The sequence below is a fragment of the Rattus norvegicus genome, chromosome 15, assembly GCF_021556685.1.
Source record: "Rattus norvegicus strain SHRSP/BbbUtx chromosome 15, alternate assembly SHRSP_T2T, whole genome shotgun sequence".
NCBI classification, from domain to species: Eukaryota; Metazoa; Chordata; class Mammalia; order Rodentia; family Muridae; genus Rattus; species Rattus norvegicus.
In genome coordinates, this window is record NC_141548.1 from 59,036,404 (window position 1) to 59,064,306 (window position 27,903).

Genomic DNA, 27,903 nt, shown 5'->3' on the forward strand with positions numbered 1-27,903 from the left:
CCTCTCAGCACTTCTCAGCCAGCCCTCTACTCTGAACCTCTTCCTTGCCCCTTCCCAGCTTTCTGAGTCCTGAATCATCACCTCAGCCATTTGGTGACATGTGTTCTTGGTCTCTTGGTCTCCTGGCTCACTCCTGGCCTCTTGGCTCCTAGTTACTTCTTCTCCCTCTCTCTCACCTCTCTTTTTCTTCCTCTTTGCCACCCCGCCCCCTTCTCTCTCCTATCACAGCCCTGGTTCAGTTAGAATTCTGAGATGCTATGCTCTGGCTATGCTCCCCCTCATACACACCATAAACCTTCTCCTCACAACGGTCATGTTCACATATTTTTTCCATTCAATGATCAATCAAGTAAAAACCACAAAAGAAAGCTTCTGTAAGGCAAAGGACACTGTCATTAGGACAAAACGGCAACCAGCAGATTGGGAAAAGATTTTTACCAATCCTACAACAGATAGAGGGTTAATATCCAAAATATACAAAGAACTAAAGAACTTAGACTCCAGAGAACCAACTAATTCTGTTAAAAATGTGGTACAGAGCTAAACAATAAATTCTCAACTGGGGAATATCGAACGGCTGAGAAGTACCAAAAGAAATGTTCAACATCCTTAGTCATCAGGGAAATACAAATCATAACAACCCTGAGATTCCACCTCACACCAGTGAGAATGGCTAAGATAAAAACTCAGGTGTCAGCAGATGCTGGCGAGGATGTGGAGGAAGAGGAACACTCCTCCATTGTTGGTGGGATTGCAGACTGGTACAGCCACTCATGAAATCAGTCTGGAGGTTCCTCAGAAAACTGGACATAGAACTACCTGAGGGCCCAGCTACACCTCTCCTGGGCATATACCCAAAAGATGCTCCAACATACAACAAAGACACGTACTTCACTATGTTCATCGCAGCCTTATTTATAATAGCCAGAAGCTGGAAAGAACCCAGATGCCCTTCAACAGAGGAATGGATACAGAAAATGTGGTACATCTACACAATGGAATATTATCAGCTATCAAATACAATGACTTCATGAAATTCATAAGCAAATGGATTAAACTGGAGAATATCATCCTGAGTGAGGTAAACCAGTCACCAAAGAACACACATGGTATGCACTCACTGATAAGATATTAGCCCAAAAGCTCAGAACACCCAAGATACAATCCATAGACCACATGAAGCTCAGGAAGAAGAAAGAACAAATTGTGGATGCTTCAGTCCTTCTTAGAAGTGGGAACAAAATACTCATGGGAGGAAATACAGAGACAAAGTATGGAGCAGAGACTGAAGGAATAGCTACCCAGAGACTGCCCCACCTAGGGATCCATCCCATATACAGATACCAAATCCAGACAATATTTCGGATGCCAAGAAATGTTTGTTGACAGGAGCTTGATACAACTGTCTCCTGAAAGCCTCTGCCAGAGCCTGACAAATACAGTGATGGATGCTTGCAGCCAACCATTGGACAGAGAATGGGGTCCTCAATGGAGGAATTAGTCAAAGGATTAAAGGAGCTGAAGGGGTATGCAACCTCATAGGAAGAACAATAGTATCAACCAACCAGACACCCCAGAGCTCCCAGGGACTAAACCACCAACCAAAAAGTACATATGGAGGGACCCACGACTCCAGTCACATATATAGCAGAGTGTGGCCTTGCTGGGTATCAATGTGAAGGCTTGATGCCCCAGTGTAGAGGAATTCGAGGACAGGGAGGCAGGAAGGAGCGGGAATTGGCGGAGCACGAGTGATATTTCCAAGACATCTGTGACACTTTCTGTGCCTTCTCTCGTTTTAGCTGAGGTTTGCTGGATCGCTGTGTGGGATGTGGTCTTTCCTGGCTCCACTATGGTTCTCCTTTACTGTCATGAAGGTTAAGCTCTCTCGTTTTCCTAAAGGGGACTATCCTCCTCCTTCCTCCCTCTAAGTATTCAATTAAGAGTTTCCTTCACTGGTGGCTCGTGCCATTAAATAGCTTAATTTGTGTTTGTCTTAACATATCTTTAGTCCTTCATCAAACTGGACAGATACTTTTGCAAGGTATAGCACTCCTGGGTTCCTAGCTGCTTATTTTTAGAGTTTGAAATGTTTCATTCCAAGCTCCTCTGGCGTATTGCTGCTGATGGAGAGCCTGGTGATTCCAATATTTCTGTCTTTGCGTATGAGTCCACGTCTTTCTCACGATGCCTTTACCATTTTCCCCTTTACTTTATATTTTTAACACGGAGCTCTGTAGACCTCATGTGTTTGGATATGAACTTCTGTCCTCTAAGTTTGGAGAGATTCCTACTATCATTTCATTAAGTAGTCTGTCTACTCCATTTTATTTACCTCCTCTGTTCCTTTTATACCACGAATTCTCAACACATTCAACTCAACATCTCTCTCAATAGTTCTCTATTTAAAAAAACATAGAAAACATCAAAATAATCCTGTGAGTCCTATTGAAATACAATGGAATGAAAGTAGAAATTAACAAGAAGAAAAGCTATAGAAACTATAAAAATATTTAGAAAATAAAACTTTTTTTTTAATAAACAGTTTGACATTCAAGAAATCAGAGAGGAAATAAAAAAAAAATCCCTAGAGAAAAGTAAGAATACAACCTCTCAGAACCTCTGGGCTCTAAGTTAAAAAGTCCGAGAGATGGGAGCTCACATGTGCAAGCACCCCAAGATCTGAAATAACAGCAATAATGAACCTCAACAATTAGCTAACCCCAAACCTATTAGACAGCAAGAAACAGGAGATTTAGGTATGAAACTTATGAACCAGAGACTAACAAGAACAGTGGACTCGATGTACTGAATCAACTCAAGAGTTGGTTATTTGAAAGTTAGTGAGACTGATAAATCCTTAGGTAATCTGATAAAAAAAAGAGGGAGAAGACATAAACTAACAGAATAGAGACCAAGAGTGTCCTTACAACAGACTCTAATGAAATACAGAAGATCAGAGAACATTTTCAAAATGTGTACTCTAAATGGCTGGGACATTTAGAAGGAATAGAAGAATTTCTAAATGCGTATCTACCAGAGTGAATGCCAGAAGACATAAATAAAGAGACCAATCAAAAGCAATCAAAAGATCTAAGCTGCAAACAAATGTCTCCATCAAGGAAAAGCAGACATGCTCAATGCTGAATTCTATCAACCTTGAAGGAAGATCTCATATCAATTGTTAATAACTTGTTCCACAAAATAGAAAGCAAAGGAACACTATCAAATGCATTCTATAATGCCAGGATTATTTTGATCTTAAGACCAGAAAAGATATAACAACAAAACTACAGACCAATGTCTTTGATGATGTCAAATGCAAAAATTTCCAATAAAGTATTTGCAACGCGATTCGGGAACATATGAACAAGTTGTCCTCACAGATAGACAAGGTTGGCCAACATAAGCACTTACTTTAATTTTTGAGACATGGGCTCTGCCTCACTCAATCTGGAGCTCCTCCACATGCCTAGGCTGGCCGGCTAATGTGTGCTGACCATTGAATGTGTTTGCCTCCCCAGCACCAAGAGCACAGACATGCGTGCCCAGCTTTCAACACAGGCACTGAAGACCTGAATCAAATCCTCATGCCACACAGTAATTAATTTACCGAGTGAGCCACCTTTCCAGCCCTTAAAACATGTTTGCTTTAGTCTCTCGCTATTGATTTTTTAAATGCATTATAAAATTATCCATTCACAAAAAAAACCTCTTAAAGTTTTAAAGCAAAATAAAGCATTTAAAATAAAGATGCAAAAAGAACTGCTGTGTGATGGGGAGGGTGGTTGGGGAGGAGAATCTATTTCATAGATTATAGAAGAAAATCAGCTGGGTAGAGTGATGTATGCCATTAATCCCAGCACTCAGGAGACAGACACAGGCTCTGCCAGTTTGAGGATAGTGTGGTTAATATAAATACTGAGATCCAGGCCAGCCAGGGGGACATAGTAGGACCTCGTCACAAAACAAAACCAAAAATAAAATAAAAACCAAACTAGTTAGGCATTGCTTTTCCTAGAGAATCCATATAATTCTAGTGACCACACATCTCTCCTTCTAAATGTTTATACATGTTTAAATATAAAATATTGAAGTAAGTCGTAATTTTATCCTAGAACTTCATGTCAAATTTGGCTTTTCAGGAGACTAATTAAAATCCATTCAATAATACAATGACCATATACTTTAAGCACAATACATTAATTTTGATTTCACACATTTAAAAGTATGAGAATATTGAATCTTTATTAGAATGGATACAAATGGGACTCCCCAGTGTAAGCAGGCTCATTCCACTCAAAGGAAAGAAGAGCTATGCAGCAGATGGAGCTGTCTGCCTCACTGAGACCAGGAAAACCTCTATTCCAAGTCTTCAAACAGAATTAACAGGCCACTTTTTTCCCAAGATGAAAATGTCTGATTTGAAGAGACAACACCAATTCCATTAGTGTCTCCTGGACTCTGGGGGATGAAGACAGGGCTCGGAGCATGAGGTCTACCCTAACCCAGCACTACTACTTTATTACATAACACAAGGCATCATATCTGGAGATCCAAGTGTGTGTGTGTGTTCTATTTATATCTATGTTATGTTTTACACACACACACACACCCCACTCAGGAAAATGATAAGAAATACCCTTAGCTTGCCTGTACCAAGTCTCTGCAATCAGGCTGGAGATGCACCTCGGCTGCTGAAGTGTTTTTAGCTTACAGGAAGGCCTGGCTTCGGTCCTTAGCACTCAGTAACCAGGTGAGAAAGGTCAGTAACCAGGTGAGATAGGAGGAGATAAAGCCCGAGGTCATCTTCAGCTACATGATAGGCTTGAGGTCACAGAGGAAGGAAAGCTTACAGCCCACAGTTTCCAATTTGCCTCATCTGTCTGTCTTCCCTCTTGGATGTTCATCAGGCATTATATCAAACTTCTGACTTTATAATGAATAATTCCTTTCTTTAGCAGTTAAAAAAGTTGATAAACTAAGACATTAGCCTTAAATCATCAGATCAAAGATTTGAGATACTTTTTTACAGCAGGAATCTTCTAGCTCACTATATTGAAGAGGTAAAATGTACTCTTTACTGAAACACACCTGAAAGTTCATTTCTTTTTTTTTTTTTTATTGAAAGTTCATTTCAAACCAGTTACAAAAGCATTATTTTCAGTTATATCCCACATTCATTTCCCGGAGTCCTTTTCTTTACACAACCTGATAAAGAAGTATGTAAGAAGTTACAGCCCATTACATGCTCCAAGTTTATCCCACCAGCTGGTAACAAACAAACAGAAAAGTTACCGTGGGCAGAGCTGGGAGAGCATTCACGAATCTCCACACTGGGAGGGGTTAGCATCTGTAAGGGCTTACAGCACCGGATGCTAATCCCTGCAGAAAAACTGTGGTAGAGAATGAGAACAGGTGGGACAGAGCTGAACTGCTATCGCCACGCTTTGCAATATTCCTAGCTTTCCCTTTCCAAGGTCAATAACATGTTCTTGTTTAAAAATCTGTTCTTTCCCAAGGATAATTTTCAGATTTATGAGGCAGGATTCCAACTTCATCATACATAGTGGGTGCCAACATCCCCTTAGTTCATTGCTGTGTCCTTCCCAAATGTGACTTTATTTTTCTGGTACTGTGGAAAGATGCTCAGACAATAGCAGCTCAGGGGAGAAAGGGTTCAAGGTCTGTCACGGCAGAAGTCACTATGAATTCACAAATGCAGTGATCAGCCAGGTTCCATAACCTACAAAACCCAGAATTCCTTGCATTGGGAGGAGTTATCCACAGTGGGCAGTAAGAGCCCACAGGTCTGTTCTCCATTACATTCTAGATTCTGTCAAGTTGACAACACTGACCATCACAGTTGGTTCATGGATAGGATTTAGGAAGTCCATGAACTTAGGAAACTCCAAATGTTTTAAATTGAATGGATGACCAATTCTATGAGGGAAAATAACTCAGTGTTAATACACTCTTAAAGGGTAAAAACGTGAAAAGACAGATCTTTCTTAAACGTGTGATCTGAAGAGAAATACAGAGTAGAGTTCCTTCCTTAAATAAATAGGCATAAAATACAAGTACACTAAGTTCCATAAACAAAAAAGACTTTAGAATAATTCCCTTTGTTTATGATAAAACTAAAATTTGGAGACATGAAAGAAATGCGAAGGCTAGGATGTGGCAGAAAACACTACTTCCTGCCAGCTTGCTTGTTCTTTCTCACTAGGCTGCACATACAGAACCAGACAGGAAGGCCCTGGAAGGCTCACTGGCAGCAAGTCCCATACCTGATAAGTATACTAGGTAAGCAAAAAAAAAAATTGAGTCATTATTTTGGGTACTACTGGGTCCCAACACATGCAGACATCTTAATTTTTATGTAAACAACACTGTCTCTTGGATACAGTTTAGAACTTGCCTCTTTCCTGGTAGAAACAAGCAACAGCTCGTCAATCATCTGACAGACAGGAATGCTTAACGTGACTGCAGTCCATCCCAGCCAAGAGCACACACTTGACCCAGCAGGGGCAGAGGGCAGTGAGGAGAGGAAGGACGTCAAGGAGGCACTTAAACACAGTTCGTGCTCAGTCAATTACACCGAAAGTACACAATAAAGAGCAAATTAGTCGAGAGGATCTTTCAGTAACTGCTGAAGCTGTTTAAAATTTTTAAGCAAAACCTCTTTTCAAAGTTTATTCTCTTGTTTATTCACACGAAAGACCAGTGAGTACAAAACCCGAGAAGGATAATGTTCAGTGAAAAGAACTTTGATAGTAAGTAATTAAGTTGAAAAAGCTGAAAAAGAATGCCTTATTTTGGTGTCAAGATGAATAGGAATCTGAAATTTGTTTTTAATTTTTTCCAAAATAATTACAAAATGGAGTCTATAAATAAGAATCTAAGAAAGCCTTCACTTCCCTGCCCCCCTTGACTTCTGAAATACAGTGCAACTTTCTGCCAGCTGTTATTTTAAAGCGGAATCAGTAATGAACATATGGGGCTTTCTCTATCAAGCAGCTGTAGTGTAGTTAAAGTTATAATAATTGTCTTTCTGTAAGATAAATTTACATTAAAAACATGGCCAGTAAGAAATAAATAGCTGGGCCTCAGAGCCTTCCTATACAAAATTTAAAAATTCACAACCGTCTGTGACAAATTACAGAGATGTGGATGAAAGCCCTAAATCCTGCCCTTTGATCTTTAGGGTTTAGTAGATATAATATCTGATGCACAGATCAGTTTGCCCCAGTCCCACAGCTCATAATTTCCTTCTTGATCACAATGTGGTAACATTGGCGAGTTCAGATACTTATCCCTAAAGCCAGAGACTAACTTCTTAAAAGTCAACTGTTCAAATCCCACTGGTCATTCAACTCTGAACCCCAAGCCCGCTTGTGTATGAGGACAATCTCAACATGTGACACATAACTGGACCTCCAGCTATGCATCTCTTACGTGAGTTTGAGTAAACCAAAAGGAACCCTCAGCACATTTGACCACTCCATGGAAATGGAGCTGTCACCTACCTTTGTCGGGATGGTTTAAAATCATAATTCTCTTGTGTGCTGTTCTAATCTTGGCCTTGCCAGCAGATGGGCTGTAAAAAAAATTAATAGTGCAAAATGCAGATTATAAATTAATGATTTATTTGGGTTACAAGAAATTAAAAACTAATGAGAATTTCACCATCTTGTGGACAAATACAAAATTACAAGCTTTATGCTTATTTCCACTAACCATCGAAATAAATCATCGTGACACTACTGTATTTTCCTTCAGTCGCTTATAATGTCAATCTTCATTCTTGGGTTTAGAAAGTAAGTAAATAAAGGAGATTTACCTCCATCACAGAACCCTAACTAGCAAACACAAGAAAGACCCCAGGGGGGTTGGGGATTTAGCTCAGTGGTAGAGCGCTTGCCTAGCAAGTGCAAAGCCCTGGGTTCGGTCCCCAACTCTGAAAAAACGAAAAGAAAAAAAAAGAAAGACCCTAGGTTCAGCACCCAGCGCTAAAGCCAACACAGCAATACCACAAGCAACAAGCACCCCACATAGCAGGCCAGTAGCATCACGGAATGCACAGAGCACTGAAAGTCTGCCTCGCAGGCCACTCTGGAGGAAGCTAACGTGTCACTGGGATCTGAGTTCCCGAACTAGCCTGCCAGCCTCTGAGATCAGTTTTGTTAGGGAGTATTGTGATACTGTCCAAGTCTGAAGCCCTGGGCTCAGTCTCCTCACTGCAGGGTACCAACATACTCCCCACAGGGCAAGGATAACGGGGCCCAGTAGGAAGTGTGTGCCCCAGAAGAGCTGCCTTCACCAAGTAATCTCAAAACTCCATGTAGTGTATCTAGCTTTGCTAAAAAACCTGTGGGGAAATTTGGGAGTACAGTATACAATGTGGGTGAAATTAAAGAAGACAGTTTAGATAAATAAAAAATTACTATGTTAGACTGATTTTCAGAATTCCAAGCGTTTCTCATTTGTACATTTTCTAAGCATGAGAAGAATTTTAGTACCAAGGGTAGACTCTGCTGTATTAATGGCCATTGGATTTAAACAAGTTCACCTTACGAGGTTTCAAACGGGTAAATTAACAGCCAGCCTAAAGTATGCCGGTGGCTGTGAAGCTCAAAGGAGTCTGGATGGATGAACCGCGCGTAAAGCACCCAGTTTTAGTTATTCAAGTCTAAATTTAAAAGTCCTGATTCTACTGCTCTTCAGCTATCAGCCTGTCCTGCTCACTTAAAACTCTGAATTATAATTTTCTCAAACGTAACATATGCACAATAAAACCTACCTCCAAGGATTACTTTAAAAAGTAAAGGATGTATATAAAAATTATACATTTTGTACTTTTAAAGAGTGGACTATAAACACTCTAACACTTCTTGGATGACTCAGAAGCATTATCTGGAGTATGAACTATATGCAACCCTGAGAGCTGCAGAGGTTGGCTGAGCCTTCCAACGGGCCTGGGATGCTGCTTAAGACCCTCTTCCTGTTTAAGTAACACCTTGATATCAGCTGTCAATCCTTAGTTCTGTTCCTGTTCCAGTTTTTAGCAGTTTCTTGCCAAGTACATGCTACCACTAACCTCCTACATGTAAATAACATTACCACACACGTTAAGACCCATTAAGGGCCTGGAATAGTAACGTATGGCTATACTTCCAGCAGTCAGGAGGTTGAAACACAAAGATCTTGAACTCAAAAGGCAAAAAGACAACTAACTCTCCTGTAAAAACAAAAAAAAAGAACAATTACTGGCTAAATTAATACACAAAACATTTTTCCATGGATAAAGTAATCAAGGTCCTTTATGCAAGGACCCAAGAATACTTCTTTCATCGCTTACGGAAAGATGCCTTATGGAGGAACATTTGAAGTCACATGGAGTATTGCCTCTTACTTTGGATATTAAGTTTTAACTGAAAACATGAAACAAAATCTGGAAATCATGTTATAATATCCTTAAAAATCAATTACCCTGCCTATTTAAAAACAAACAGTAACGTGCTTTTTTACACAAACCCTGAAGTACAGTGTACTCTGAGGTCTGCTATCCAGCAAACTAGATTAAAGTAAAAATTCGTGGCAGAGAGGTTTGTGTCCACAAGTAACTTATGGCATTGCCTTTATGGTAATTATCATCTTAGTGGTGAGCTTTGAAGATGAGGGGATGATTCTCAGTTACATGCAGTCTATTCCCCTTTTGCTTTGGCTCTCTTAAACTCTAAGTCTTTGCTACATTCTAATAGATTTATTACTGCCTCCACCATGGATTTCAACTGCTCCCTGTAAAATGTTTGATTGGCAGGGGAGGGGGTAGGTGGAAGAAACAGGTGTGTGAAGCTGAGTGGGTCCTCACCCCGACAAGGGAAGTACTACGCGGGCGTAAACAAAGCCATCAGGTTTAGGGATGACACTGCTTCATGAGCAGTGCGAGCAAGGAATGGTAGTTACTAACACGGTCCCTTGGCTTAAGTCTGTCTGCTGCTTTCTCCCATCTCTTAGATTAAAACAAAGCACTAAGCAAAAATAAGCCCTAGTTTTTAAAAATTACTATTGCACTTATTTATTTGTGCCGTCTGCCTGTCTGTCTGTCCATCCGTCCATCGCGCACCACAGTATGCCTCTGAATGTTAGGGAGCAACTTCTGGGCGCGAGTTCCTCTGATTCCAGGTCCACATGCACTGCTCTGCACTCAGGTCATCAGGCTTGGTGGCACACGCTTTATGGGCTAAGCCATCTAGATAGTCCACAATTAGTCTGTTTGTTTAAAGCAGGTCATAACTCTTCTGCTTAATCACACTGATTAAGTCACTCGGAAATTTGATATATTGTGACCAACTCTCTGTGTACAGTAGATAACTCTATCCCTAGAATCTGGGATGTGGAGGAGCATGAGTTCAAGGCCAGCCTAGGTTACAGCTTTATAAAACTCTAACAGCTGGGGACACAGTTTAGTGGTAAAGTGCTAAGGCCTTCATGGCCTAGATTTAATTCCCAGCACCACAAAACCCACAATCAATCAAACCACTTGAGCATGCGCTTTAAGGGTCAATACGAGAACCACAGGAACACAGATTCTAGTAAATCTGTGATGGAAGAAAACAGTTCCTCGGTCCCCAGCTCAGGAAAAAAAAAAAAAAAAAAAAGTTCCGACACTATTGTTAATCATAACCACACGACTTCACTAGCTCCCCTCTAACGTCTAACATTAAACAGTAAGTGAATGGTGAATGTAAAATAATACACGGTAGACAGCAAACTGCAAAATAAAAAGAGAACTGTGAACAAAATCTGGGTTATAAATTAAAGATATTCATCAAATTTTAAAACTGGTCCAGAGAGAAATCAGCACGACAGTGAGGAGCTTGTGATGGACAGACCTGGATGCTAGGAATCCTTCTTAAAGAGCAAAGAGCACAACTTCAACTAATCCAGACCTAGAGTTTTAAAAGGCAAAAACATGCTACGTTCCTTTCTGGGCTTTATTTTTTGAAGTTTTAAATATAAGTACAAACTTATTGAAATTCCCCTCCCCAATTTTCAAGGCAATCTTGGCCACAAAACAAAACTACGTATGCAGCGCTTACCTTACTCCTAAAATGAGACTGGCTTCTCGCCTACTCATTTTCTGCTCGAATCCTCCTTTATAGTAGGATGAAAAGCTCTGCACGGAAGAGAACAAGAAATAATTAGTTCCATGCACGAAGTAGCATGACCTCAATCCCTCACACTGGTACAGTAAGAGCAATGCATTTTACTAGAAACCAACGTGAAATTGCAGGGGAATGCACTATACAATGATCCTTTCATGAAACTCCAACCGAGATGAATGTAAGAAAAAAGTTAACAATGTTTTCAGCTTTTTCAGTGCATTAATTTTTCTATATGAGATATAACTGAAGGATGAGCAAAAGCCAATGCTTCCCTAAGCAAAGAACTGCTTTTCTTACTGGATAACCTTGACCAGGCCACTTATATCAACACGGCAGGGATATGTTTGCCTGCATCCAGGATGACAGAGGAAGAAGAACGGGCCAAGGTAACAGACAGGAAAGTCAAGAGAGGCAGGAAAAGTAAGCCATGGCCACGGTGGCTGCCAGTGTGAGCTAAGAAGGTACGAGCCAAGAGTGCTAAGAACCCACTGTGAAAGCCCTGGTAAGCTATGGAGAGAAGTTTTTACTCTCAATGGAATGAAGTACATCATTTGGCATTTGGAAGGATTAGCTTGAATCTGGGGAGTGGGAAAGAACCAGGGTAGAAGAAGGGACCAGCTGAAGAATATTACTGCTGTGATCTAGCAAGACACTGTGGATAAAGGAAGTCAGCAGCTGAGAATGGGGTGGAAAGTGGCCAGTTATTTGTCATGTATCTTGAAAGCAAACACTTGCTTGGTGGACTAGCATGGGACATGACAAAAAGAGAATTTTAAATGGTGTAGAAGACAGTTACATGTTGTCCAGACGCCTTGTCAGGACTGAAGGACTCAGACACAGGGATGTTGCTTGCTGGTCAGCCTGAGCTCTGACCATTTAAGACCAAAGTCAAGGCCATGCCCTCTTCCCAGGGCAGGTCACATCTGAAGGGACTGGGTGAGGTGTGTCACTGTGGTTGTCCAGGGTTCAGGCCTGGGATGCGGTTATACTTGCTTCCTAGGCCACTTTAATCTCATAACCCTGCTCTAACCACACTGCATGGCAGCCGCTGTGGCCCAGCCTTCGTTGTGTTTGCACTGCAGGCCAACTTGCTCCTCTACCCTTCTTGTCTTGCCTGAAGGATGCCAAGTCTAAAACTGTTCCTTAAAGTTACAGCACTCCGATCCCGGCCCGCAGCAGCTCTCTGCTCACAGACCCGGTGAGAGAGAGACCCAACCGCCTGGTCAGGTGGGCACTCCTGAGGCTGCAGAGCGGAAGAGACCACCAACACTGCTCACCCCTGCCCACATCCCTGGCCCAAGAGGAAACTGTATAAGGCCTCTGGGCTCCCGTGGGGGAGGGCCCAGGAGCGGCAGGACCCCTGCCTGAGACACCGCCGGACCCTGAAAGAAACAGACCAGATAAACAGTTCTCTGCACCCAAATCCCGTGGGAGGGAGAGCTAAACCTTCAGAGAGGCAGACAAGCCTGGGAAACCAGAAGAGACTGCTCCCTGCACACACATCTCGGACGCCAGAGGAAAAAGCCAAAGACCATCTGGAACCCTGGTGCACTGAAGCTCCCGGAAGGGGCGGCACAGGTCTTCCTGGTTGCTGCCGCTGCAGAGAGCCCCTGGGCAGCACCCCACGAGCGAACCTGAGTCTCGGGACCACAGGTAAGACCAACTTTTCTGCTGCAAGAAAGCTGCCTGGTGAACTCAAGACACAGGCCCACAGGAACAGCTGAAGACCTGTAGAGAGGAAAAACTACACGCCCGAAAGCAGAACACTCTGTCCCCATAACTGACTGAAAGAGAGGAAAACAGGTCTACAGCACTCCTGACACACAGGCTTATAGGACAGTCTAGCCACTGTCAGAAATAGCAGAACAAAGTAACACTAGAGATAATCTGATGGCGAGAGGCAAGCGCAGGAACCCAAGCAACAGAAACCAAGACTACATGGCACCATCGGAGCTCAATTCTCCCATCAAAACAAACATGGAATATCCAAACACACCAGAAAAGCAAGATCTAGTTTCAAAATCATTTTTGATCATGATGCTGGAGGACTTCAAGAAAGACATGAAGAACTCCCTTAGAGAACAAGTAGAAGCCTACAGAGAGGAATCGCAAAAATGCGTGAAAGAATCGCAAAAATCCCTGAAAGAATTCCAGGAAAACATAAATAAACAAGTAGAAGCCCATAGAGAGGAGACACAAAAATCCCTGAAAGAATTCCAGGAAAACACAATCAAACAGTTGAAGGAATTAAAAATGGAAATAGAAGCAATCAAGAAAGAACACATGGAAACAACCCTGGATATAGAAAACCAAAAGAAGAGACAAGGAGCTGTAGATACAAGCTTCACCAACAGAATACAAGAGATGGAAGAGAGAATCTCAGGAGCAGAAGATTCCATAGAAATCATTGACTCAACTGTCAAAGATAATGTAAAGCGGAAAAAGCTACTGGTCCAAAACATACAGGAAATCCAGGACTCAATGAGAAGATCAAACCTAAGGATAATAGGTATAGAAGAGAGTGAAGACTCCCAGCTCAAAGGACCAGTAAATATCTTCAACAAAATCATAGAAGAAAACTTCCCTAACCTAAAAAAAGAGATACCCATAGACATACAAGAAGCCTACAGAACTCCAAATAGATTGGACCAGAAAAGAAACACCTCCCGTCACATAATTGTCAAAACACCAAACGAACAAAATAAAGAAAGAATATTAAAAGCAGTAAGGGAAAAAGGTCAAGTAACATATAAAGGGAGACCTATCAGAATCACACCAGACTTCTCGCCAGAAACTATGAAGGCCAGAAGATCCTGGACTGATGTCATACAGACCCTAAGAGAACACAAATGCCAGCCCAGGTTACTGTATCCAGCAAAACTCTCAATTAACATTGATGGAGAAACCAAGATATTCCATGACAAAACCAAATTTACACAATATCTTTCTACAAATCCAGCACTACAAAGGATAATAAATTGTAAAGCCCAACATAAGGAGGCAAGCTATACCCTAGAAGAAGCAAGAAACTAATCGTCTTGGCAACAAAACAAAGAGAATGAAAGCACACAAACATAACCTCACATCCAAATATGAATATAAAGGGAAACAATAATCACTATTCCTTAATATCTCTCAATATCAATGGCCTCAACTCCCCAATAAAAAGACATAGATTAACAAACTGGATACGCAACGAGGACCCTGCATTCTGCTGCCTACAGGAAACACACCTCAGAGACAAAGACAGACACTACCTCAGAGTGAAAGGCTGGAAAACAACTTTCCAAGCAAATGGTCAGAAGAAGCAAGCTGGAGTAGCCATTCTAATATCAAATAAAATCAATTTCCAACTAAAAGTCATCAAAAAAGATAAGGAAGGACACTTCATATGCATCAAAGGAAAAATCCACCAAGATGAACTCTCAATCCTAAATATCTATGCCCCAAATACAAGGGCACCTACATACGTAAAAGAAACCTCACTAAAGCTCAAAACACACATTGCACCTCACACAATAATAGTGGGAGATTTCAACACCCCACTCTCATCAATGGACAGATCATGGAAACAGAAATTAAACAGTGATGTCGACAGACTAAGAGAAGTCATGAGCCAAATGGACTTAACGGATATTTATAGAACATTCTATCCTAAAGCAAAAGGATATACCTTCTTCTCAGCTCCTCATGGTACTTTCTCCAAAATTGACCATATAATTGGTCAAAAAATGGGCCTCAACAGGTACAGAAAGATAGAAATAATCCCATGCGTGCTATCGGACCACCACGGCCTAAAACTGGTCTTCAATAACAATAAGGGAAGAATGCCCACATATACGTGGAAATTGAACAATGCTCTACTCAATGATAACCTGGTCAAGGAAGAAATAAAGAAAGAAATTAAAAACTTTTTAGAATTTAATGAAAATGAAGATACAACATACCCAAACTTATGGGACACAATGAAAGCTGTGCTAAGAGGAAAACTCATAGCGCTGAGTGCCTGCAGAAAGAAACAGGAAAGAGCATATGTCAGCAGCTTGACAGCACACCTAAAAGCTCTAGGACAAAAAGAAGCAAATACACCCAGGAGGAGTAGAAGGCAGGAAATAATCAAACTCAGAGCTGAAATCAACCAAGTAGAAACAAAAAGGACCATAGAAAGAATCAACAGAATCAAAAGTTGGTTCTTTGAGAAAATCAACAAGATAGATAAACCCTTAGCCAGACTAACGAGAGGACACAGAGAGTGCGTCCAAATTAACAAAATCAGAAATGAAAGGGGAGACATAACTACAGATTCAGAGGAAATTCAAAAAATCATCAGATCTTACTAAAAAAACCTATATTCAACAAAATTTGAAAATCTTCAGGAAATGGACAATTTCCTAGACAGATACCAGGTATCGAAGTTAAATCAGGAACAGATAAACCAGTTAAACAACCCCATAACTCCTAAGGAAATAGAAGCAGTCATTAAAGGTCTCCCAACCAAAAAGAGCCCAGGTCCAGACGGGTTTAGTGCAGAATTCTATCAAACCTTCATAGAAGACCTCATACCAATATTATCCAAACTATTCCACAAATTTGAAACAGATGGAGCACTACCGAATTCCTTCTACGAAGCCACAATTACTCTTATACCTAAACCACACAAAGACACAACAAAGAAAGAGAACTTCAGACCAATTTCCCTTATGAATATCGACGCAAAAATACTCAATAAAATTCTGGCAAACCGAATTCAAGAGCACATCAAAACAATCATCCACCATGATCAAGTAGGCTTCATCCCAGGCATGCAGGGATGGTTTAATATACGGAAAACCATCAACGTGATCCATTATATAAACAAACTGAAAGAACAGAACCACATGATCATTTCATTAGATGCTGAGAAAGCATTGGACAAAATTCAACACCCCTTCATGATAAAAGTCCTGGAAAGAATAGGAATTTAAGGCCCATACCTAAACATAGTAAAAGCCATATACAGCAAACCAGTTGCTAACATTAAACTAAATGGAGAGAAACTTGAAGCAATCCCACTAAAATCAGGGACTAGACAAGGCTGCCCACTCTCTCCCTACTTATTCAATATAGTTCTTGAAGTTCTAGCCAGAGCAATCAGACAACAAAAGGAGATCAAGGGGATACAGATCGGAAAAGAAGAGGTCAAAATATCACTATTTGCAGATGACATGATAGTATATTTAAGTGATCCCAAAAGTTCCACCAGAGAACTACTAAAGCTGATAAACAACTTCAGCAAAGTGGCTGGGTATAAAATTAACTCAAATAAATCAGTTGCCTTCCTCTATACAAAAGAGAAACAAGCCGAGAAAGAAATTAGGGAAACGACACCCTTCATAATAGACCCAAATAATATAAAGTACCTCGGTGTGACTTTAACCAAGCAAGTAAAAGATCTGTACAATAAGAACTTCAAGACACTGAGGAAAGAAATTGAAGAAGACCTCAGAAGATGGAAAGATCTCCCATGCTCATGGATTGGCAGGATTAATATAGTAAAAATGGCCATTTTACCAAAAGCAATCTACAGATTCAATGCAATCCCCATCAAAATACCAATCCAATTCTTCAAAGAGTTAGACAGAACAATTTGCAAATTCATCTGGAATAACAAAAAACCCAGGATAGCTAAAGCTATCCTCAACAATAAAAGGACTTCAGGGGGAATCACTATCCCTGAACTCAAGCAGTATTACAGAGCAATAGTGATAAAAACTGCATGGTATTGGTACAGAGACAGACAGATAGACCAATGGAATAGAATTGAAGACCCAGAAATGAACCCACACACCTATGGTCACTTGATTTTTGACAAAGGAGCCAAAACCATCCAATGGAAAAAAGATAGCATTTTCAGCAAATGGTGCTGGTTCAACTGGAGGGCAACATGTAGAAGAATGCAGATCGATCCATGCTTATCACCCTGTACAAAGCTTAAGTCCAAGTGGATCAAGGACCTCCACATCAAACCAGACACACTCAAACTAATAGAAGAAAAACTAGGGAAGCATCTGGAACACATAGGCACTGGAAAAAATTTCCTGAACAAAACACCAATGGCTTATGCTCTAAGATCAAGAATCGACAAATGGGATCTCATAAAACTGCAAAGCTTCTGTAAGGCAAAGGACACTGTGGTTAGGACAAAACGGCAACCAACAGATTGGGAAAAGATCTTTACCAATCCTACAACAGATAGAGGGCTTATATCCAAAATATACAAAGAACTCAAGAAGTTAGACCGCAGGGAAACAAATAACCCTATTAAAAAATGGGGTTCAGAGCTAAACAAAGAATTCACAGCTGAGGAATGCCGAATGGCTGAGAAACACCTAAAGAAATGTTCAACATCTTTAGTCATAAGGGAAATGCAAATCAAAACAACCCTGAGATTTCACCTCACACCAGTGAGAATGGCTAAGATCAAAAACTCAGGTGACAGCAGATGCTGGCGAGGATGTGGAGAAAGAGGAACACTCCTCCATTGTTGGTGGGATTGCAGACTGGTACAACCATTCTGGAAATCAGTCTGGAGGTTCCTCAGAAAATTGGACATTGAACTGCCTGAGGATCCAGCTATACCTCTCTTGGGCATATACCCAAAAGATGCCTCAACATATAAAAGAGACACGTGCTCCACTATGTTCATCGCAGCCTTATTTATAATAGCCAGAAGCTGGAAAGAACCCAGGTGCCCTTCAACAGAGGAATGGATACAGAAAATGTGGTACATCTACACAATGGAATATTACTCAGCTATCAAAAACAACGAGTTTATGAAATTCGTAGGCAAATGGTTGGAACTGGAAAATATCATCCTGAGTGAGCTAACCCAATCACAGAAAGACATACATGGTATGCACTCATTGATAAGTGGCTATTAGCCCAAATGCTTGAATTACCCTAGATCCCTAGAACAAACGAAACTCAAGACGGATGATCAAAATGTGAATGCTTCACTCCTTCTTTAAATGAGGAAAAAGAATACCCTTGGCAGGGAAGGGAGAGGCAAAGATTAAAACAGAGACTGAAGGAACACCCATTCAGAGCCTGCCCCACAGGTGGCCCATACATATACAGCCACCCAATTAGACAAGATGGATGAAGCAAAGAAGTGTAGACCGACAGGAGCCGGATGTAGATCGCTCCTGAGAGACACAGCCAGAATACAGCAAATACAGAGGCGAATGCCAGCAGCAAACCACTGAACTGAGAATAGGTCCCCTGTGGAAGGAATCAGAGAAAGAACTGGAAGAGCTTGAAGGGGCTCGAGACCCCAAAAGTACAACAATGCCAAGCAACCAGAGCTTCCAGGGACTAAGCCACTACCTAAAGACTATACATGGACTGACCCTGGACTCTGACCCCATAGGTAGCAATGAATATCCTAGTAAGAGCACCAGTGGAAGGGGAAGCCCTGGGTCCTGCTAAGACTGAACCCCCAGTGAACTAGTCTATGGGGGGAGGGCAGCAATGGGGGGAGGGTTGGGAAGGGAACACCCATAAGGAGGGGGAGGGGGGAGGGGGATGTTTGCCCGGAAACCGGGAAAGGGAATAACACTCGAAATGTATATAAGAAATACTCAAGTTAATAAAAAAAAAAAAAAAGTTACAGCGCTCCAATTTTTGCCCCAATTGTCTGCTTTTCAAAGAACCCAAACCATACGAATAGTTTCAAGATTTGTGGCCTAGAACTGCCATAATGACTAAAGTCATCAGTCATGGGAAATGGACATGAGGAGGATGGCTGTTGATGGGTTACATTTGAAGCTTCTATCAAATTTCTAAGTGGCAAGAAGTTCAATCTACAGAAAGTCCTGAAACTTCTCACTGTGATCAGGGCTTGGTGAAGAGAGATTGAGCAGACTCCCAAAGGTGTGCAAGCATAGAGACTGAGCCTCAAAGTTTACATCAAAGCTTGAAACCAAAGAAAACTAAAAAACGCTAAGCAGACTGACCACATACGACATAGAAGGGAAACTAGAAGCCAAAAGTGAAGTAGTGAAAAGTGGTTTCCAATGCTTCTGATGGGGAAAAGAGAATGTGATCCAAAAATCAACACCAGAATTAGCAAAGGTCAACAGAGAAGCAGAATTGAGTTCCAGCCCAGCCAGCCTGGACTGTACAGAGATCTGTCTCAGAAACCAAGAGCACATGAAGCCAACTGAGTCACAGTGCATAGCTGTGATCAAAGCACTTAGACGAGAGAGGCAGGAGAAGCACGCACATCACTGCTCTCTCTGGCAACAGAACAACACCCTATCTCAAACTAGGGAAAAGGAGAGATCAGAAATGAGAGGGGAAGAAATCAGAGGAGGCAGCAAGGGAAAGGAATTAATTTCAGGAGCTCCAAACACAAAGTAGGTATATGAACTCAGCTTTTAGAAAGAAATAAAGGCATATATGATTGCATATATATATATATATATATATATATATATATATATATATATATATATATATATATATATTTCTAGACAGAAGCTTGTATTTTCATGAGATACAATAAGTAACTATAGTCACTGACTATAATATATATCAGAGATTGATTCCAGAACCCTGGACGTATTGAAATGCTTAAGTGTACAAGTCTGTTACACAGAACGGCAACATAGTATCTGTATATAAGCTATCTTACCCTCTTATACACCCGGAATCACCTGTAGGTCCCTAAAACAATGCAAACTCCACACAAATAAGCAGTGGCTATACTGTAATTGTTTAAAGAATGATTAAAAAGGAAAAAGTGTACACACTTAGTACAGAAGCAACTTCCCCTTCCACGTAGACGATCGGCTGCAAGTCCTGTCAAGGGCTGTCTTTTACCACATAGACACTGATCTAAATATCGAACAGGGCACGAGAGTAACATGCCTTATTCCAAGTGCCACGTCATTTTCAAACTACTACGAAGCAAAACACAGAGACTGTTACAGAGGACAGGAGGGTAAACCTCAAGCCCGAGCTGGGGAGAAACTGGAGGAAGGTCAGATGGGCCTAAAGGCTCTCCCAGGAGACTAAGCTCTTTATTAGATGCAAACCTTACTGCTAGCTGAAAGCAGGTTATTTGAGTTGATTATGGGAGCCATTTCTACAGGAGCACATTTGTTCTTATTTTGGTCTTAAATCATTTTTTTTTCTTTCTTTTTTTTTTTTTCCGGAGCTGGGGACCAATCCCAGGGCCCTCTACCACTGAGCTAAATCCCAATCATGCTTAAGGCCGATAAAGTTTTCTCTACAAAAAAAGGTATTGCTGTGAGTCTTCATCTACCTTAGGGAGCTCTAAGACTCAGAGTCAGCATAAGATAAAATGATGCTCCCCAAACTGTGATTCTCCCTATAGTCCCAGTTACTACTCTTAAAAGCAAGCGCTGGTTGGTATTTGTGCTATTTTTCTTTTTACTATGTGAAAATGGTGCCACATAAGTTTCCTCAACATCCAGCGTCTGTGAGAACTTCATATTCAAAAGTCATCATACTTTCTAAAAGAACACTATTTCATGGACAGACACTTAACACAACAGGGTCAACAGACAGAAAAACAGACAAGAGAAAATGGAAGCCTATGTTGCGTAACTACTAAGACATAGGCACATTTCTTCAGAGAAAATCCTGCCTTCTAGTACTATAAAATTTAGATTTTCCTATTAGTTTTTAAAAAGAAATATTTTGGGGCTGGGGATTTAGCTCAGTGGTAGAGCGCTTACCTAAGAAGCGCAAGGCCCTGGGTTCGGTCCCCAGCTCTGAAAAAAGAACCAAAAAAAAAAAAAAAAAAAAGAAATATTTTATAATATACCAATCTATTATCTTTAAATTACTATTGGTATTATAACCAGGCACAAAATTATAACTCAGTATCTCTCTCCTTTAATATTAAATAATAACTCAGGGTGTCTGAGGCGAGATAAGATAGAGCAACACTGAATTGTTTAGGGTACAGAGATAAGATGCTGCAGTCCCTTCTCTGAAAAGACGTGATCCCGTGGAAATGTCTAGATCCATTAACATGATACTATGACAAGTAACAATCATGTGATTAGATATGGAGAGAAGATGGTGTGGTCCACTGGAACCACCCTGGAAGGTAGAAATTATTGTTTTGTATTATTCTGTTCAAGAAGCAGACACAAGAAACTCCAGGAATCACATTCATTTCTCTCCGAGATTAGGGTGAAGTGACTCTGTGTCAGGCTATCAAAGGGATAGCTCAAGCTGGACAGATCTTTGTTAGACATGCGAGCAGCACAGGAACAGCCCTCCGGAAATCCAGGTGAAAGTGGCATCATTCACAGAGCAAGGTGAAGAATACATTTCATTGAGAAATCAAGAATGATCTGAGTTATAGAGCAGGGTGACTTAAAAAAAAAGACAAGTCACAAATAGAAAATTAAAAGCCTCGAAGAAGATAAATGATTCAGGACTCTATCCCCAAATTAGGAGTGATCAGACATTTGTTGAACCAATTAGTATTCATTTATACATTTCTAATAACAAAGGGCACTAGTTAAAAATAACAGACTGAGTCATTGTGGTGCTTTGAACTGGAATGGTTCCCATTTTAATGCTTAGCCCATGGGGAGTGACACTATTTGGAGGTGTGGCCTTGTTGGAAGAAGTGTGTCACTGTGGGGGCGGGCCTTAAGGTGTGATGCTCAAGCCAATCACAGAGTCACTCCACTTCAGCTGCCTGAAGATCCAGATGTAGACGCCTCAGCTCCTCTAGCCCCATGTCTGCCTGCACACCACTATGCTTCCCACCTTGATGATAATTAATCAACCTCTGAACTGTAAGCCAGCTCCAATGAGATGTTTTCCTTTGTAAGAGTTGCTAAAGTGATGGTGTCTCTTTAGAGCAAAAGAAACCCTAAGACAATCATAAAGATCCTTTGTCTCCCAAAGTGACTTAGAAATGAGAAAGTAAATATTTATAATAAGAAAAAAATAATAGACTTTGAAAGTAAGATGTAAGCAGTAAGGTACAAAGTTTGAACAAATAGTGATGTCTAAAACATGAAAGGCTGCACTGACAGGTGGAAAAACCGTCACAGTAGCCTCAAACGTCAGGAAACAGAACAAACAAATACACCAGGAAAAAATAAACTCCTGCTGGGAAACCAAGAAAAGCCATTAAGTTCAGAGGCCATTTCTTTTTTGAGTATTGAGGTAAAGAGTAAAGAGGGGCCATCACTATACTCTACTAAATTCCAGCCTAAAAGCCCAGAGCCTGTGACTTTTCCCTTTGACCAAGAAAACAGATACATTGCTATGAAGAAGAAATAAAAACAATGGCCGGTCACCTTGTCTGGCCTCAGTGGGAGAGGATAAACCTAGTCCTGCAGTGACTCCATGTGCCAGGGTGGGGTGAAACCCTTGGGTAGCCTCCCCTTTCTCAGAGGAGAAGGGGGAAGGGGAAAGGGTTGTGTGTGTGTGTGAGGGGGAGTGCAGGAGGAGAGGAGGGGGCTGTGATCAGGACATAAATGAATAAATAATGAAAACAACAACCACAATGAACAATGACCTCTTAGACAGTACACTTTTCTCTTGTATGGCTGAGGAGATGGCTGGTAGTTAAAAACACCAAGGCACTGAGCTGGAGAGATGGCTCAGTGGTTAAGAGCACTGACTTCTCTTCCAGAGGTCCTGAGTTCAATTCCCAGCACCCACATGCTAGCTCACAACCATCTGTAATGGGATCTGATGCCCTCTTCTGGTGTGTCTGGAGACAGCTACAGTGTACTTATATATAATAAATAAATCTTAAAAAAAACAACAACAACCCACCAAGGCTGTTGCAGAAGCATCACAGCGGACATCCCACGTCGCCCACCGTCCAGCCTCTGGGATCTAACAGCAGCTCCTACACCCGTTAGGCACCTGCACTCATATGGGGGCTGCTCCACAAATACATCCATAAGTTAAAATAAAATACATTTAAAACATTTCCCTGATATAAAACTCAGATGAATTGAATTAAAGATGGCCATTGCTAACCATCAGCCTGGTGATTGGCAAAATGAAGAATTATGAAACATAGAAGAAAAATCCAGGAACAAAAGAGAGAGAGAGAGAGAGAGAGAGAGATAAACCAGGTAGACACTTCTTCCTAATAAGAATCCTATAGAGATTTAACAGAGGGAAGAAATAAAGAAAAGCATAAGAAGTATGACAGAATAAAACAGTACTTTCAAATAAGTTACAATGTATTCCGAATCCTCATGAAATGCTAAGTAATGCTAAGATACTAATAGTAAAGGAAACAAACTAAAACCATCACACAGTGAAACAAAGCTACAAAGCAGGTGGTCCAGGTGTAAAAGGTAGTCAGGTGAGCAGCAGAAACTCTGGCTGTGACCGTGCAGGGACCAGGAGGGCGGGCAGTGAGGTTGGGCCCTAGGGACTCTACTTCTGTTACAATGGTACCACGAGATTTTAAGCAGCCACAAGTCACAGTTAATCATGAGGGGCAACACAAGTCTTGTAGTGGAAAAACAGTGAAAAGATCCACCATCCTTGCTCACAGATGAACACTCACTCTAGCCAGCATTCCAATACAATACATTTTAGACATGCGAATAAGCAAAGTGGGATTTAAGAACAGGACAGTTAATCTCGAGTGATAAAGACTATACAGAATGATAAGCAGAAAGCCCACTGCGCCTGGAACCATCCACCCTACGGATGTGATAGTGACATACAATTTTGTTCCTATTCTTTTAGTAACCCAACTTGGCTCTAAAGTTCATACTTATCAAACCCTGTAATGCTGCAGTTATGAAGTGTGGACTCCTTAGTGTGAAGAGAAGCTATGTAGATACTTCATGTCTCAGTTTCTCTGGAGGGGTTAAATGTAATGAATTATTTTTAAAGATGATGAGTACAGTATTCTAAACTGTTTTTTATTTAAAAAGAAAAATACAGATGCATTAAAACATCCTTACGAGGGGAGGGCAGGGCAGCAGCACATCACCATGCTCAAGCCTCTCTCCTTAGGAAAGGCCTCCAGTAAGGCATGCCAGGCGGCCCGGCCTGCTGCAGGCCTCCCCTGAGCAGTGCACTGGGGAAGACATTCTCAAGGCCTTTTCCTTCTTCTGCAGCACTGAATAACACAGTGTTCCATAAAGCTTGAAGGTTTTCTATTTGTGGTGTACATATGTGTACAAAAGATCACCAGGACGGAAGCAAGGTAATTTCTGATTTTTCCCAGTTATAAGTGACACACATAGAAAGACAGAGCCAACATACACTCACTGAACCCTATTACGGTTTCCACTCCTGTCACTGTGACACTGCCTAACATGATTCCTTCTCAACTACCCTCACAGTGAGCTCTGGCTCACTCTGGTCTACACTGAAGATTAGGCAGGCCAAACGATAAAGCTAATTACAGCAGACCAAATCTCCTTTCCCCTGTTCAAAATCTTTCAAAAACAGAGGTGCTACCATGGTCCTAGGCAGTAAGAGATCTGGGCCCCAGCCAACTTACTGTCTTCAGTCACCACTGGAATTACCCTTGCATTAGGGACCTCCCACCTAGGGACCTCTGGTACTCCTATTGCCCAGAACACTGTCCTTCACATGTCTGTGGACTCGCCTCCTAAAAGGCTGTCGGCCTGAATATACACACGCCCCTTTCCTCTGCTATTCTTGTATTTTATCCTGGTTGGATTACTTATGGATACTTGATAATTTTGGGAATCTTCAGGTTTTAAATTGCTTATCTCCACTAAAATGTAAAACTGTAAACTCCTAGAGAGAAGTATCTTTGGCCTAGGAGTACGTTCCACTGCCATGTAGCAGACACACAGTGAATAGTAACCAAACAAATGCTAAAATATCTATGTACCAATGTTAGTCAAGTCAAATATAAATGGGAAACAGAAAACAAAGCTATATTCTATAAGCACTATAAATTCTACAAACTGCATTCACAGCTTTCAGAAAATCTCGTGCGTGTTTGAAAGGACTCTGAATTACTTGTTAAGGCATCCTTTGAAGGGGCTGCCATCAACCAAGCCCCACCGGCTGGTAATGTCTGTGCTAAAACAACTCATTCTCTCTCATTAGCTGGCTCTAATCTCCATAAGTCAATGTTTACATTGCAGCGATTCAGCGAATCCTTATGGTGAACCCTTCAGTGACCACAAACTGCAAGTCACACTGCAGCAATTTTTAAGAAAAAATATTTATTTTTCATGCATTGTTGTGTCTGTGTGAGGGGGTTGGATGCCCTGGAAATTGAGTTACAGACACTTGAGAGATGCCATGTGGGGACGTGGAATTGAACCCGAGTCCTCTGGAAGAGCAACCAGGCTCTTAACCACCAAGCCTCTCCACCTTCCAACACACTATAGTTTTTTAATACCTATTTTCATTCATTCTGTACTTCTATTAAGTTTATAGGGAATATCTAGAATTCTGTTAAATGAATGTATAGGCCCATAGGAGTTTGTGGCTGGACTTTCCTGGTTTCATGTTTAAGATGGTCAAATGCAGTGATACAGAGTATCAAGGTGACATTCACTCTACAGAAGTCTACCACTGCTTTACTTAGCTGTCACTCTTACCTCCTGGCACAGGGATTGGTAAGTGGCGGGCTCTCACTGTTTATGAAGTAACTAAACAGTCGTTAGACGGGAGAGATGACAGGTCTGGTGGCACATGCCTGTAATCTCGACACTCAGTGTATGAGGCTTTCGGGTCAAGAGTTCAAAGTCAGCTCTGACTCAACAGTGAGATGCTAACTCAAAAACACAAATCCAAAGAGGCTAGGTGTGTGTCTGCAGCCAGCCACTCGGGAAATGGGAACAGGAGGAGCAAAGAGCTCAGGCCAGCCTGGGCTACATGAGAGCCTGCTTCAACACCTGACAGTCTATCCAACACTACCTAGAGTATAACAGCCGTCAGAACCAGAAATCGGAGTTCATACGCAAAAATCCTATGACTGAGGAACTTAACTCCATAAACTAGACAGACACACAGGTGATGTCAGGGGAGCAAAGGCCAACGTCTGCCCAGCGTCCAGGTGGGCAGCCTAAGATGCGCTCCGAGTTGCTCTGAGCTGCGCTGCAGTAGGCCAAGAGACCGTCAAAATGTGCTTCCTGATCACAGCCTCGTTTCACTTACTGGAGAGGAAATCTTCCTTGCTGTTGCAGTGAGTACTTGTTCTAGAGGTTTCCAGATTTGAAATGCATAGCGACCTAAACAGTAAGGAGAACAAACACAAATATATTTTTCATAATCAATGTCAATCATTACTTTAAAGTGCTTATCATACATAATTTATTGATAGTTTATCTTATAAGTGCTATTTCAAATGAGTATTCAAATTTTATCAAAGAGACCTGTTATTTTTCAAACTTGTAATTTACTAAAAGACAGACTTTGACATTAATATCACCACAGGCAACACACATATCAAGTTCTAGCTCATTTAATGGAATTAGTTTTCAGTGTTTACATGTATAACATTTTATACAATGTTATAGAATACAATAATATCTTAACACTCCTTCCATAATAAACTGAACAGAGTAAGTCACTGTAACAGATACCTAAATGTAAATGATACTAAATGATTAATTATATTGTCACTTATGATGATATACACACTGAAATACACAAAAGACAAACTTCTGAACACACATGGTATAGGAAGGCAATTACTAGAGTAACCTGGAGAGTAAGAAAGCAACCACATGTGAAGCTAATTACTAAAGAATTGATTGTCTGTCTTTCTCACTTTAGATGTTTACTTTCTCTAAAATCTTAACTTTGGTTTTCCTTTTTTTGGTTTTTAAATCTTTAATCTCATTTATGTATGTCAGATTACAGTGATTTATCATCCATAAAACTTAGTATCATGGGTTTTTAGCTGGATTCCCAACCTCGCTGATCCCCGCCCGCACCTCACTGCTCCCAAACCCCATGGGAGAGAGAGCTCACCTCCCAGACAGGTGGGCACCCCTGAGACTGCAGAGCTGAAGAGACCACTAATATTGCCCACCCCCTGCCCACATCCCTGGCCCAAGAGGAAACTGTATACAGCCTCTGGGATCCGGTAGATAGGGGCACTGGAGTGCAGGTCCCCCGCGCCCGAGACACTGCCGGAACCTGAAGGGACTGGATCAACAGTTCTCTGCACCCAAATCCTGTGCGAGGGAGAGCTAAACCTTCAGAGAGGCAGACATGCCTGGGAAGCCAGAAGAGACTACACTCTGCCCACATTTCTGACTGGGAAAACACCAAATGACATCTGGGACCCTGGTGCACAGGGGCTCCTGGAAAGGGTGGCACAGGTCCTCCTGGTTGCTGCCCTCCCGGAGAACTCATAAGCAACACCCTACGAGCAAACTTGAGCCTTGGGACGACAGGTAAGACCACCTTTTCTGCTCCAAGTGACCTGCCTGGTGAACTCAGGACACAGGTACACAGGAACAGCTGAAGACCTGTAGACAGGAAAAAGTACACGCCCGAAAGCAGAACACTCTGTCCCCATAACTGGCTGAAAGAAAACAGGAAAACAGGTCTACAGCACTCCTGACCCACAGGCTTATAGGACAGTCTAGCCACTGTCAGAAATAGCAGAACAAAGTAACACTAGGGATAACCTGATGGCGAGAGGCAAGCGCAGGAACCAAAGCAACAGAAACCAAGACTACATGGCATCATCGGAGCCCAATTCTCCCACCAAAGCAAA

At 41.4% G+C, this 27,903-nt stretch overlaps 1 protein-coding gene across 4 annotated transcripts in view; it reads right to left on the reverse strand.

Annotated features, from left to right (window-relative positions):
* Dnajc15 (DnaJ heat shock protein family (Hsp40) member C15) overlaps window positions 1–27,903 on the reverse strand; it is a 64,550-nt gene that overhangs the window by 13,636 nt on the left and 23,011 nt on the right. For 2 of the 4 annotated variants that reach the window (NM_001106050.1, XM_087585387.1), the window contains 3 exons: window positions 26,331–26,404; window positions 11,106–11,182; window positions 7,530–7,600 (listed from right to left, as the gene is read on the reverse strand). In NM_001106050.1, the coding sequence (NP_001099520.1) occupies window positions 7,530–7,600; window positions 11,106–11,182; window positions 26,331–26,404 (222 nt within the window). Of the gene's footprint in view, window positions 1–6,421; window positions 7,601–11,105; window positions 11,183–22,988; window positions 23,099–25,771; window positions 26,405–27,903 lie in introns of those variants that run through there. The other 2 variants (XR_015637939.1, XR_015637940.1) reach the window with 2 other exon arrangements.